The sequence below is a fragment of the Emys orbicularis genome, chromosome 11 (assembly GCF_028017835.1).
Source record: "Emys orbicularis isolate rEmyOrb1 chromosome 11, rEmyOrb1.hap1, whole genome shotgun sequence".
Lineage (NCBI taxonomy): Eukaryota > Metazoa > Chordata > Testudines > Emydidae > Emys > Emys orbicularis.
The window spans coordinates 44,505,252-44,519,428 of record NC_088693.1 but is presented as its reverse complement, the minus strand read 5'-3'; the positions used below and the strand labels follow the sequence as shown (position 1 = coordinate 44,519,428).

At 37.2% G+C, this 14,177-nt stretch overlaps 1 protein-coding gene across 1 annotated transcript in view; it reads left to right on the top strand.

The window, feature by feature from the left end:
* TTN (titin) overlaps positions 1-14,177 on the top strand; it is a 309,203-nt gene that overhangs the window by 136,971 nt on the left and 158,055 nt on the right. Inside the window, exons 113-126 of the mRNA XM_065413700.1 lie at positions 421-498; positions 1,183-1,263; positions 1,908-1,991; positions 2,527-2,604; positions 2,957-3,040; positions 3,598-3,681; positions 4,342-4,419; positions 4,583-4,666; positions 7,389-7,466; positions 7,692-7,835; positions 8,760-8,831; positions 10,779-10,862; positions 12,655-12,735; positions 13,721-13,795. Of these exons, the coding sequence (XP_065269772.1) occupies positions 421-498; positions 1,183-1,263; positions 1,908-1,991; positions 2,527-2,604; positions 2,957-3,040; positions 3,598-3,681; positions 4,342-4,419; positions 4,583-4,666; positions 7,389-7,466; positions 7,692-7,835; positions 8,760-8,831; positions 10,779-10,862; positions 12,655-12,735; positions 13,721-13,795 (1,185 nt within the window). The remainder of the gene's footprint in view (positions 1-420; positions 499-1,182; positions 1,264-1,907; positions 1,992-2,526; positions 2,605-2,956; positions 3,041-3,597; positions 3,682-4,341; positions 4,420-4,582; positions 4,667-7,388; positions 7,467-7,691; positions 7,836-8,759; positions 8,832-10,778; positions 10,863-12,654; positions 12,736-13,720; positions 13,796-14,177) is intronic.

Sequence of the window (14,177 nt, the reverse complement as noted above, 5' to 3'; positions counted from 1 at the left end):
ACTGGAAGGTTGAGGGATAATGTAGAGATTCTTGGGCAAACATCATTCAGGCAAAGGTTTTGTTATCTTCCCCCATGTACCAGTCCTCAAGCAGCTGTGGCCAGGTGGAGTCCTTGGCAGAGCAATGGAGCTGCACTACTAGGAAGTGGTAGTCACCAGGTCCTTCATAAGGATCCCCCTGGCCCTCACTGGGTCCCTGGAGGTCCACCAGGTTTGGGGGAAAGCTGTATGGCCCATTCCACAGGGGTCACCATCACCAGTGAACCATGTGAGTGGATGTGCAAGAGGGAATACTGGCAAAGATTAAAACATCTCAAAGTCGCATTAAATGCTACAGCTCCCAGCTCTGACTGATTTTTATCTGAGTGATCATTTGCCAGGTTGTCTAAATGTTGTGAAATGTCTTTAAATCGCCTGCAGTTGTTAGGAAACCTGTAGCTGAAGAAGTTGAGGTAACCACTCAAAGGCTTGAGGAGGAAGAACTCAGACTGCCTAAAGGTACTGGTACCTACTGCATGATTTTAACGCCACTATGACATGAAAGTAGTTGGAATATTGCCACTTTATGTGTTTGCAGAAACAAATGTTCTTCATTTAACATAGATCTGCCCAATTTTCAATCTTTGAGACAATGATGGTAACAACCCTTGCACAGCTGTAGTGAAAGGAAGATAAATGCAGCAGTTTATGAGAAACATATGAGCCTGTAGAGCTAACATCTAATACTTGAGGGCAGGGAGTGCTGATAAACTACATTTGGAAAGGAGTATCTCCTTCACCCTTACCCACCCATGTCTGACCTCCAATTCTCCATACTGGTTCATCAACCAGGGTATCTTCAACCAATCGTTTGGGCATATGGATACATATGCATCCCAGCTCCTTGCTGATTGGGCCCCTAAAACTCAACAGAATGAGGAGGCCATGAACATCCATGCAGCAGTGGTCACAAATTTCATAACCCCCTAATAAGATATGGACTGTGGTAGGGGATCAAAAGAAACAACCACTGTCCTTATATCATTTTGTGCTGTCCCATGCAAGCCTAGCACAGCTGCAGGGCTGGATCAGATTACATTTGTCTTGTTTGTTACATTTTCAGTGTGCTGCAAACATTAACTAACTGTAATATTAATTTGGTATCCTCACTACATATGGGACTAACAATTCATATTTCTAAAGTACCAGCAGTTCCCAAGAAGGTTCCGCCACCAAAACCTACCCGGGTGCCAGTCGAGGAGGAGGAAGTTATGAGAAAGAAAGGTACAGATCTTGACCTCTCAATTACCTATTCCATTCTTTCCAGCATTACATGTATCATTGTGCTGCATGTGGATATATATGTGTCTATTAGTATTTGTGTCAATTTCACATTGCCCTGCAGTGACCACTCTCATTGTTTAATTAGTAGTATGTAACATGCATACTTTCATGTTTAATTTGTTCTGTTACAGAGTAGCATAGAATTTGTTTTTGTGTTGAATAGTTTCTGTGCGTAGCTTTCAAATGTTTAAATTCTGTACATGGTATTGCAGTGTGATGTGGCTCTTCCTTCATGTATTCTGCTTGCTGGCTTATATCTAAAGATGAATGGTCTTAGCATCCTGCAATTTCTTTGGAAAAGCAGCTTCTATGTGCTCCTTTTCTGTAATATTTACAAAAGGCTACATGCTCTTTTGTTTTAAGAAGCTTTTTGTACTGTCTATCTCGTTGACCTCTAACAGATACTAAATTCATGTTTATTACTTTCATGTTTACTGTTTTAGCACATACATACTAAGTCTCTAATTCTGTGCTTTAAGACTTAAATGTACAATAGACTTACTGATTTGATAAAGACTGATACATTGTCTACCACAAATGTGGGTTCAGAAAAACACCACTAAAATGAAATCCTATTTTTAAAGTACCAACAGTAGAAACGTGGACTATTTCAGAAGAAAAGATGTCTGTTTCTGTTCATGCAGAAGAAGAATATTCTTATGTTTCAGGTATGTACGAAATGAAAAAGTTGTAAACCCAAATGAAAACAACATTTCAATCTTACTAGTTTCTTTTTATAGACTTTTTGGTGACAAATTATGTATTTTAAACACATTGTACATTTATGTTTCATATTACATTGCTTCTTTGTCATTGTTGTGTTCCATTGCTTTGATATTCTTTGAGAGAAAAACTTTGAATACAACATCTCATCATTATTAAAATGATTTTATTTAAAGAGCCAAAAGTACATGAGAGAACTGTCCTAGAAGAAAAAGTACATGTTGAAATTCCTGAGGCTCCCCCAGCTAAAGGTAGATTTTTAAAATCTTACATATTTATTAATCTTTAATTCTTAATTATTAAAAATATAATCCTATTAATTGTGAGTACTCTTCAGCTCTTCAGATTATGCTCCAAATTTCTGAATGTGCTTATATATGTATTTTAGACAGTTTGCATACACATACAGTATTCTTAAAATAACTTCAGAACTACTATGGACATTACCATTTAATATCCCAACATTTAATATCTTTAAAGTTCCTGAGGCACGTAAGAAAAAAGAAGAGAAAATACCTGTTGCTGTTCCCAAAAAGGTGGAGGCTCCTCCAGTTAAAGGTAAATAAAATCTGTGCACCTGCGTTCAGGTGTCTATCCTTTAACCACAGGTTAGAATGCCAGACTTGCTCAGATTTCTCCCACTAATGGCTACATCCTCAGAAGTTACGTGCTCTTATACAAGTACACAAACATGAGTCTCTCTCAAGCTAAGCCATATTCTTAACTATTTAAATGATAAGCAGCTAGTATGTTCTTTGGTATGCACAAAATATATAATGTATGTTTAATAACATAGGTAAACTTTTTTGATTCCTTAGTATTTGTATATGTACATGTTGAAAGTTGTCTTCAGTATTCTACTAAATAATTTAGTAACTTCCTAAATGTTCACAACTCTGTATCTTTAAAGTGCCTGAGGTGCCAAAGAAAACTGTCCCAGAAAAGAAGGAACCTGTTCCTGTCCCTAAAAAAGTGGAAGCTCCACCAGCTAAAGGTACTCCAGCTCTCATGAGAAAAGCAAGATCTTTTTGTTTTTTGTTACCTTATTTTTGTTGTTGTCTTAAATACATTTGTGGATTAACTATACAGCTTTGTTTTTGTGTTATCTTTATCTGCTACATACGATGTTGATTTATTCAAAGATCATTTGTGCTGTAACACAGCCCATAATCACTTCATTTGTTTTAAACTTTGTCCTTCCTTTTCTTAGCCTTTCCTTTGTCTGTTATTTGTATTTAAATTGTATGCTCTTTGGCAAAGGGTCTGGCCTTTTTTTTTTTTTTTTTTTTTACTTCTGTGAAGCACCATGGAAATGTATAGTGCTATATTAATAATATAACAATGCACCGTGCCTACCTTTCAGTAATTTACAAATAGCTGCCTACATATCTTAATATTATATAGCTACATGTTGTGACGTGCTGCAGTGCTAACATCCTTAGCTGGTCTGGATAACTGTATGGGTTCTATAAAGGACTCTTTGAGCACTGTACTCTGAATAAGCGTTCCAAAAACTAAAACACCACCATTTTGACAATGATGTCTTTAAAGTGCCTGAAGTGCCTAAGAAACCTGTGCCAGAGAAGAAAGTACCCGATGCTGTTCCCAAGAAAGAAGTAGCTCCTCCAGCTAAAGGTACATGACCTTTTGAGTGTGAGCATTAACAATGTTTGTCTTAATAATTATTGATTACTTCTAAATCTAACCATATGTTATATATACTTTTATATGCAGTCTATTGCTTGTCTGTTCTTTGTCTATGTAGTTCTCAAAATCTTTTTAGAAAGATTATTTAAATCTGTTTTTAATATCTTTAAAGTGCCTAGAAAACCTATTCAAGTTCCCATTCCCAATGAAGTGGTACTCTATCTGCTAGAAGTATACCAAAGAGTAGATTGCATTCTATATGCACCTCTTTAATGTTGCTGTTTTAAATGTCTTTCATACAGTGTATATGTAAATAGATTTGTGTTTCAATGACAATGATTATTTGTGCATCATAACTGTATGTTTTATATAACACCACTTAATACTAACTAGCAACAATTCTAGTTTCTTGACTTAAAGAATGCAGTCTTAAAATACTTGTGTGCATATTCCAAATATCAGAGTTTGGGTCTGATTTCTTCAAAGACACTTTTCTTTTGGTAACCCACCTCTGTGCGTTAAAGTGTACAGTTTGTGTGTTAAATGGCTTATCTTCCTCAGACGGATGAATGCACTTCTATAGCAATGTACCCCCAGTAATCCTTTTCAAAACTAGCATTCAGTATTCTAAATTTGATATTTTTGAAGTGCCTGAGGTGCCTAAGAGACCTGTCCCAGAAGAAAAAGTTGCTATTCCTAAAAGAGAAGAGGCTCCATCAGTGAAAGGTACATTACCTTGTAGTTTACTGTGTAAAAGACTGTTCTTTAGTGTTTTGGTAGTGTTGTGGCAATGTGTGTCTGGATGTAATCTCCTCTTTAAAGTCTCCATTTGTGTTATGTGTTGCTTTTTCCATTTTGTAAGTCCTAAAACTAAATAATATCTTCAAAGTGCCTGCAGTTCCTAAGAGAGTTGTCCCTGAAGAAAAATTACCTGTTGCTGTTCCTAAAAGAGTGGAGGCTCCCGCAGCTAAAGGTATGCTTCCCGATGGAGTCACAGAACATGTTGATTCTTAAATAGCATCTGTTCTTATCTTCTGTTTTGTTATTGACCTCTTACTGCATTTGTGTTACTGTTGGAAGTTATACGTTAGCGTACTGTGTTATTGACAGAGGATCATGAGTTTATTTTGTGTGTATTGTGTAGTACTGTGCCATATACTATTTGTGCTCTTGTTATATAGTATCAGTGTTCTTAAATCTTCAAAAACCTAGTCATAGCAATCTGGGATATTATCTACTCATTGCAATTAGAAATTCATCAATTTAATATTAGTACCTTTCAAAGTGCCTGAGGTACATCAAAAACAGTTTTAGAAGAAAAAGTATATATTACAGAAGAAAGAGTATCAGTTATAATCTCTAAAGGAGTGATGTCCCACCACCTGAAGATATATTGCAAGCAGTGATCCATGTGAGAAACATCAATTCTGTAGATTGTTCTTGTTGTCTTAAAGTGCAAATTTGTTGTTTAAAGGCATGATTCCTAATACAGAAACATGCCTTGGTTGTTATATGTGAGTTTTTGTATTACTATGTTTTACATGTGGAGCCCATAACTTCCCAGTTGCTCAGAGCTTTCTGTGGGGTGTCCAGTCCTTGTACTTTTAGTCCCTGATACAAAACCCATTGAATTGGATGGAAAGATTCTCATTGATTGCAGTGGGCTTTGGATCAGACTCTTAATGAAGACACAATGGAAGTTAAGGATAATTGGATAGTAGGCACCTTGTGGGATCTGGCCCATGAGGCATGGGTACACACATGAGGGTTGTATCCATCATTTCCTTCCCCACATACAGAAGCACTATTCTCTGTGCTACAGATGAGAAACACTGACTGCTTTTGCACTATAACTCATTACCATTCTGGGGCAGAGTCTCAGCTTGAATGGAGACTGACTTCAATGGAGTTATGACAATTTACTCCAGTTAAAGATCTCCCCCATAGTGTCCCAAGCCAAGATTCGCCATTTGTGTAATCCATTAATGAATAGTAAGTCAGATTGGGATAGTTACACACATTTTTATTCAGAAAACAACAAAAGGGCCAAAATTCCTAAAGTCAACACCCAAGTTACCCCCAATGAAATATGAATATGCGGAAAGGTATTTGTTCATGTAAACATGTTCCTTTCTGCTTGCACCTAGGCAAATTGGCCTCTTGCCCCATCACAAGTTGAGTTTTTCCCTGATACAGTTCTAAAGAATATGCTGGTTTCTCAGTTTATTTGTCCAGCACATCACCTGCCCTCTTATTTTGTACTAGTCTTTCTTTACCACCTACAAAAAGAATAAGAAGAATTATTTAACTGCTTTACTGCTGGTTCTTCATTGTATCTGCTGTGATGGGACGTTTAGGAAGCTGTGGCACTCCACTGAAAACACAGTTGAACGCTGAGAGTTACTGGAGATGTAGTTTGCCCCTTGTCCCTAGCACATGGGCAAGGAACAGAATTTAGTGCAAAGCAAACATACGTGTGCAAAGCATTTAATGTTTCCTGTCTATGGCTGTAGTTGTCACATTGATATGATCAGAATTGTTATACCTCTGCCACAACCATTGTTCCACAAAAAACATTAAAACTGAACCTGTCTTTAAAGAACCAACATTGGAAGAATGGATAGAAGAAGAGGAAGAGGAAGCAATCATTTCTGTTCACAGAGAAGAGGAGATTTCATCAGTTACAGGTACAACCACAATTCAATGAGTATAGGCTAAAATGAAAACGATCTCAGAATCCTGCTATTTTTGAAATAATTTTTTGTTTTTTACAAAAAAAATTAAGTTTTCCCTCACTGTGTAGGTGAACATTTTTCATTACACCATTTGTTTAAATGCTGGTAAAGTTTCATATATTATGACATTTTGCCACTACTAAACAGCTCTGCCACTTCTTATGATCAGTCTTCAGCCCAACCCACTACAAAACTGTATAGTTGGTTGCTTACAGAAAATAGGTGAAAAACATCAATCTAATCTTAAATATCAAGAGGATCCTCTGTCCTCAGTCTTTATGAAGATTTTGTCTCTGAGGGAATTATTCCTCCTTTCCTGTTGTTGTTTGACTGACCAACTCAGAGATATATAATGACATTCTTTGGACTTCCTTAGACAATTCCATTACGTATGAGAATGAGCAAACCCACAGAAACACCTATCTATTGTCAGTGAATTCATAGTGAGATTTGTGTGTTGTTTTTTCTTTTGGGTTTTCTGGTATTGAAATCATTCCAATTTCCTAAAATTACACAATATTTTTAAAGTGCTTAAGAAAGAACCACTAGAAGAATGGGTACCCCCGGTTGCTATTGAAATAGAAGAACCTCAATTCACCAAAGGTAAACTAATGAAAATAATATTCTCTAGATGTCTTTATCTGTTCCTTTATCTCACACATTTTGTTTGTTTGTTGTGTTTGTTTCAAATGTTTTTCATGTAGATATTTTGTGTTTTAGTGACAGTAACCTCTGTCTGGATCTTCACTATGTATAGACTATCACTTGTGTCCTTTGTACTGTTTTTGTAAATTGTTCCTTCTTCTTTTACTCTCTCATTTTTGTATTCAGTGAAATTTCATGTATATTTTCTTTCAACAAAAATCAGTCAAGATTAAAAAGATTTATTTCTAGCTGCTTATTATTAAAGTTCATTCCAAATATTACAATTAACTATTCCTACACTTAATACTTTTAAAGTGACTGAAGTGCACAGGAAAATTATCACCGAAGAAAAAGTAGCTATCTCTGAAAAGGAGGAGGCTCCACCAAAAAGAGGTACATTGCCTTTTGAAGCCAGGCAACAGATGTTTATCTCTTAATATTGTCTTGTATCTCTAACTGTCTAATTATATTCCATAAAATATAGATTCTGGTGTGTGTTTTCATTTCCTTATTTGACTTACACAAATGTCAGGCCTCTGTACTTGTATTTTTGTTGCCTATTATTTTTCCTGTTTGTGAGTAATTCAAAACTCCTAAAAATAAACAATATCTTTAAAGTGCCAGAAGTGCCCAAAAATGCTGTGCCAGAAGAGAAAGTGCCTGTTCCAGTCCACAAAAAAGTGGTGGCTTCCCGGTTAAAATTACATCTGCTCTTTCTGGGGATACAGGAGGCTTCTGCATATCGGAAATCAGTGGAACGCAGCAGGCCTTGAACCTGTGAATTATCTGATTTTAAAAAAAACAGTTTATACTCAATTGGTTATGAATTAAAAGGAATTTTGATTTCTGCCCTGTAAAAAATGCAGAAAATCTTGTAAAACAGTCACACTCCTGCATTTTTTGTGCCTTCAAAACTGCTATGAATTGCATAGTTGTTTTAGGTACACACTAATTTTCATAAACTGAGTATCACTCGTATGCAGAAGCTCACTGTCTCTTCTTAAAAATAAAAAGTATCAATGTCTTTTCAAATCATCAGCATTTTTTTCAAAGATGCCTTTGTGTTCTTAACATCTGTCATTTTCTTGTGTGTTTAATATGTTATGTTTTTTCTGTGAGTGAAATTTTGTAGTTAAATTACATGTAATACAAAGTGCCAGCAGTGCTGAAGAATCTTACATACAAATTCTATTACTGTGTCATGTATATATGCTTTAGTCATTCTTTTTAATGTACATATGTCTCTTTCTATTCTTACAATTGCTATTTTTAAAGTACCGGAAGTTCCAAAGACAGTTGTCACAGAAGAAAGAGTGTCCATTGCTGTTCCAAAAAGAAAAGCAGCTCCACGAGCAAAAGGTACCCACATCCATGGATTTAAATTATAAAAGAAATATTCTAACTGCCTGGCTATGGTCCTGCAATCTGACTGCCATATTGCCACAGTAACTTCTCTTGAATTCTGACATTCCACCAAAACTCCAGGAACCTTAAGGGGTACAGGGGCAGCAGTAGGAGTGCATTTCCCTCCAATTTATCTGGTGTCGGAGGTGGCAGGAAAGCAATTAAAATGTCACATTTCTATAACAACCACATTGAGTGGATAAGGAATATATATCCTCTACCCCAAATATTGTTTCAGAGAAACAATACTAAAACTAGGCTTTATCTTTAATGTACCAACAGCGAAAGTGCATTGGGATTTGTCAGAGGAAATGTCCATCTCTCTTCACACAGAGGAGGAGGTTTCATACACAGGTATGAACTAAACTAAAAGAGTTTTAGGCCTGAATAAATCTTTTGGTTTTGCAGCCATCTTTTTTTTAATCTATTTTGTTTTGCAAGCAAAACTCAGGATTAGATTAAAGTTTTGTATTACACCTGGGGCAGGCCAATGTTTTTCCTGAAAGTGAAGCCCTTTGAATTTCTCTGCTCTCAAGAGCCTTAAATCTTCCATCCTGAGATTCCTGACTTCCTTTTGTTTTTCTGGGGGAAGCTTAATAATTTAATTAGCTCCTGTCTTGGATGCAAACAGTGTGCTGCCTGTCTCTCTCTGCCTCTGAGGGGAAGCTGCCTGGCCAACTCCCTACTAAATACGCAGGTGCTCTCCTCTTCTGGGTGGTCTGTCCTCCTTCCCCCCTCTCCTAAGGAAAGGCTCCTCTGGCCCTTCATCTGCTGCCTGTCAGTACTTCAACTCACTCTGGGGCTGAGACAACCCAGTGGTGCTCCAAGCTATCGAGAAACCCCATTGTTGTGCACTCTGGGTGTTTCAGCCCTGGGGTGAATTAAAAGGTTTGTTGAGCCACAGCCGTAAGACTTGGCCTCACTGCAGCAGTATTACTGGTAGTATGGGCAGGACACCTGCACTGGGAGTTGTGAGAAGAGGAGAATTGCGGGAGAAGGCACCTTACTGGCCTCCCAAATAACAGGATGGGGGAGAAGACCAGCCAGCAGCCTGGAGAAGAGCCTGTGAAGGGAGAGTGAGCCAGCTGTCCCCAGAGAGAGAGCTGGTCAAGGTCTGCAGGCCTCTCCCAGAAGGCAAGTAGAAGTGCAGCGAGTGGCACAGAGCTTTATTGGGCAGCAGAGTCTCCTGGCCAGGACAATTTGGGCTGAATGTGGCTGGTTTTGTAACCAAACCAATGAAAGTTGCCAGTCTCAATCAATTTCATCTTGAGTTTATGGGTTCAGACTTACATGACACTTAAGATTAAACTTTGGGTCTCTGGAAATTTATGCACCAGCCCTGCCAGAAAGAAACTGGGCATATTTCACACAGCCCTAAAAAGAATACTTGTTACTAGAAGTGGGAGTTTTGCAGGTTGTGGCTTAAGGCATCTAAAAAAAGCAGCCACTTGCTTGAACTAGACCCTCACAGCAGCTTGCTGCTGCAAGCAAAGATTAGGTTGTTCCTTGCAGAATGTAGGTAGAAATACGTACACTTATTACTGCCAAGTAGATTCCATCTACCAAGAAGAAAATTCCCAATTTATTGGCTCTCAGAGAACATAATCTACATAATAAGCTTTTTGGAGTCTTTACAGTTAAAATCATGTCATTTTCTAGATGTGGACATGGGTTGCTTCTAATTTACTCAAGCATAGGATCACTGCCTACTTCCATCTGTGCAAGTGGCTTCTTTGTACCCGCTCTCCCATCTTATGCCAAGGCAATGGGGTTGGAATGTTTATCTGTTCTGTACAAATTCTTTATCTCAAGTGGCTGTCAGAGGGCTCTTGCTGTATTTACTGGAGAATCTCAAAGAGAGCCACAGAGCCACATTTGTGTGAAGGACCCTGCTCTCCTCATATGGAAAGGGGCAGTCACTGAAGTCACAGAGGAGCTGAATTTTCTCAGGATTTGATTGGATTTTGTACCAGAGCTCTGACTTGGAATGTGTAGAAATGCACTTTTGGCAGAAGTGGGTACAGCAAAGAGCATCGGCTCATATGTATATGTTGAGATATGTCTTTTTGTTATTGTTGTATTAAATTATGATTTAATGCTTCCATAATACCTCATCAATCTGCAGTTGCTTTGGTGATCTGTGAGCCACATATAAGTTAGATAGCTTTTTTTATATATCTTTCTTCTGCATTGTTGAATTACAACATTGTGTATTAGTGTTCTACTTCTTGCCTCTAGTATTTATGCTTCTGTACATTGTTTTTTAAAGTTCTTAAATGTAAATATTCTGTATCTTTAAAGTGCCTGATGTTCCCGACAGAGTAGTCATAGAAGAAATATTACCAATTTCTATTACTAAAAAAGTGAAGAAGCCACCAGCTAAAGGTACATTGGATATAGCATTAGATACAACATATAATGTTCTTTGTATGTCTGTGCTGTAAATGTGCCATGAATTCTGCCTTGCGTTTTTACTGAACATTCTTGATTTCATGTTGCTGTTACTAAACCTACACAATAATTTAAAATGTCTGAAGTGCCTAGGGAGCTTACCCAAAGGAAAAGAAAACATGCTACTACTCTCCAAAAGTATAAATTCTGCAAAACAAATATGCATCCAGCTATTGGTGCATTAAAGTTTAAGTTGCTCTGCTGTCTCTGTTAACTTAAATTCATGTTTGCTTGTTGTTTTGTGAGAATGAGCAAACTTACAGAGACACCTGTAACCTTTAAAAATATACTGGTGGATCTGTAACACAGGTAACTTAACACTGCAGAGGGCAGTGAGCACAAAGCCATTGCCTGAATTCCCTCTGAATGTGACATGTTGAATCTGCCTGTATGCAGCTGAATTCTCAAGATGACAAATTCCAGTGAGATTTACATGTTCCTAGGGTCTCACTGAGGTCAATGGGAGACTTTCAATTGACTTGGGTGGGCATTATATCTAGTCCTGCAAAGTACCTAGCAACTCCTGGACGTGCTGAGTGTTCTGGATTGACCCAGCTCCCAAATAAGTCATTGAGATTGACATTGGGGAAGTTTCTGAGGGCCCTTCATACCTACAGTAGCTCAGCACCTTGCAGGATCATGTCCAGAGGCAGGAGGCACCTTAAAAAAAAGTATCTAACCTTATTGTGATGTAATTTCCTTCCCAGTCTTTTTGTTAAGAGTTCACAGAAAATGGTAGCACTAATTTTAAATTATATGACAAATGAAAATTATATTTTGAAATCTGAGCTAAAACCTTCCAGTAAATTAGCCACCTTTCCTTTGTCCAGCCACTATTTCTCTAAAACAAATTCAGCAGAGGCTGTAATAAAAGAAAGGACTTGGCTGAGCACAAATGTTTCTGCTTGAACTAAATGCATACATCCCCAACCTAACTCTACCAGGTTGTCTGCCCATTCCTCTGTTGCAACTAGAAACTATCTGACCATACATCAACACTGCAAAAAAAACCCAACAACAACAACAACGCCGCAGCAGTGAGTTTCAAAGTCTGGGTCAACTGACTTAGGTTTGTGAGGGTCAGGTTACAGCACTAAAAATACCTGTGTAGACATTTTGCTCAGGTTGGAGCCCAGGCTTTGAGACCCACTCCCATCGCTGGTTTCTGAGCCTGGGCTCCAGCCCAAGCAGGAACATCTACACTGCTATTTTAAAGCCCTGTAGTGAGAACCCATGTACGTTGACCCTAACTCTGAGACACCTTCCTATGGGTTTTGTTTGTTTGGGTTTTGCACTGTAAATATTCCTTAAAACTCCATTTCACACTTAAGCAGCCACACCCTTAGAGTTTATTGTATGTCCTGGTTCTCAGAAATCAGTAAATTATTACCCAGTTTGGATCTTGCTACTCTTTTGGGGATAGGCAGTACTCCTAGTGCAGGTGAATACTGGGTGAATTAGATTTCCTAAATCAAGCATTCCATAGCTACACTAACCAAGGGCTCCATTTGTCTTTTTCACATCATAGTTTTTCTGAAAGTTTACAAGTGTTCTCAAGGAAACAATTTGGAAACGAAGTAGCAAATATATGTGTTGTGGGTGTCAGTACTGTTTGTTGGTTATTCTTTTTTAATCATTTCATTACTTGTGAAGGTAGTATATGCAATTATAGACCAAATATACCAAATTGGTCAATTCTGTATTCTTAACATTAATATCTTTAAAGTGAGTGAAGAAGAGCCTTTCTATGTAGAGGAGGAAGTACCTGTCCCTGTTCCCAAAAAAGTGGAAGCCCCACCAGCTAAAGGTATATCATTTGTTTGCTTCCTATAACATGGAAAATGTCTTTCTTTCAATTTCAATCTATAACTTCTTACCTTGATCAGTAAAATATAGCTTAGATACTTTTAATTTTTTTAGCATTAAACGAGTACATGTGCCTGTTTGTGTCGATTGCCAATGTATTCATATTGAGATTTGTGTGTTGCTTTTTCTTTTGGTTTCTTTGGTATTGAAATCATTCCAATTTTCTAAAACTACACAATATTTTTAAAGTGATTAAGAAGAAACCACCAGAAGAATGGAAACCCCCTGTTGCTATTGAAATAGAAGAACCTCAGTTCACCAAAGGTAACCTAATAAAAATAAAATTCTCTAGACGTCTTTATCTTTTTCTTTATCTTACACATTTTGTTCGTTTATTTGTTTCAAATGTTTTTCATGTAGGTATTTTGTGTTTTAGTGACAGTAACTTCTGTCTGGATCTTCACTATGTATAGACTATCACTTGTGTCCTTTGTATTGTTTTTGTAAATTGTTCCTTCTTTTACTGTCTTATTTTTGTATTCAGTGAAATTTTATGTATATTTTCTTTCAACAAAAATCAGTCAAGATTAAAAAGATTTATTTCTAGTTGCTTATTATTAAAGTGCATTCCACATATTACAATTAACTATTCCTACATTTAATACTTTTAAAGTAACTGAAGTGCAAAGGAAAATTATCACCCAAGAAAAAGTAGCTGTCACTGAAAAGGAGGAAGCTCCACCAAAAAGAGGTACATTGCCTTTTGAAGCCACGCAACAGATGTTTGTCTGTTACTAATGTCTTGTGTCCTGAATTGCCTAATTATGTTGCATAAAATATAGATTCTGGTTTATGCTTTAATTTCCTTATTTGGCATACACAAATGTCAGGCCTCTGTGTTTGTATTTTTGTTGCCTGATTATTTTTGCCACTTGTGAGCAATTCAAAACTCCTAAAAATAAACAATCTCTTTAAAGTGCCAGAAGTGCCCAAGAAAGCTGTGCCAGAAGAGAAAGTGCCCGTTCCAGTCCACAAAAAAGTGGCGGCTCCACCAGCTAAAGGTACATCAGCTCTTTCTGGTGAAACAAGAGGCTTCTACATAGCAGAAATCAGTGGGAACCAGCAGGCCTTGAACCTGTGAATTGTTTGATTTAAAAAAAAAAAAGCTTATACTTTCTTGGTCATAAATTAAATAGAATTGTGGTTTCTGCCCTGCAAAAAAATGCAGAAAATCATGTAAAATGGTCAGACTCTTGCATTTCTTGTGCCTTCAAAACTGCTATGAATGCATAATTGTTTTGGATGTACACTAATTTTCATAAACTGAGCATCAATTATATGCAGAAGCTCATTGTCTCTTCTTAAAAAAAAGTATCAATGTCTTTTCAGCTCATCAGCATTTTTTTTTCAAAGATGGCCTTGTGTCCTTAACGTCTGTCATTT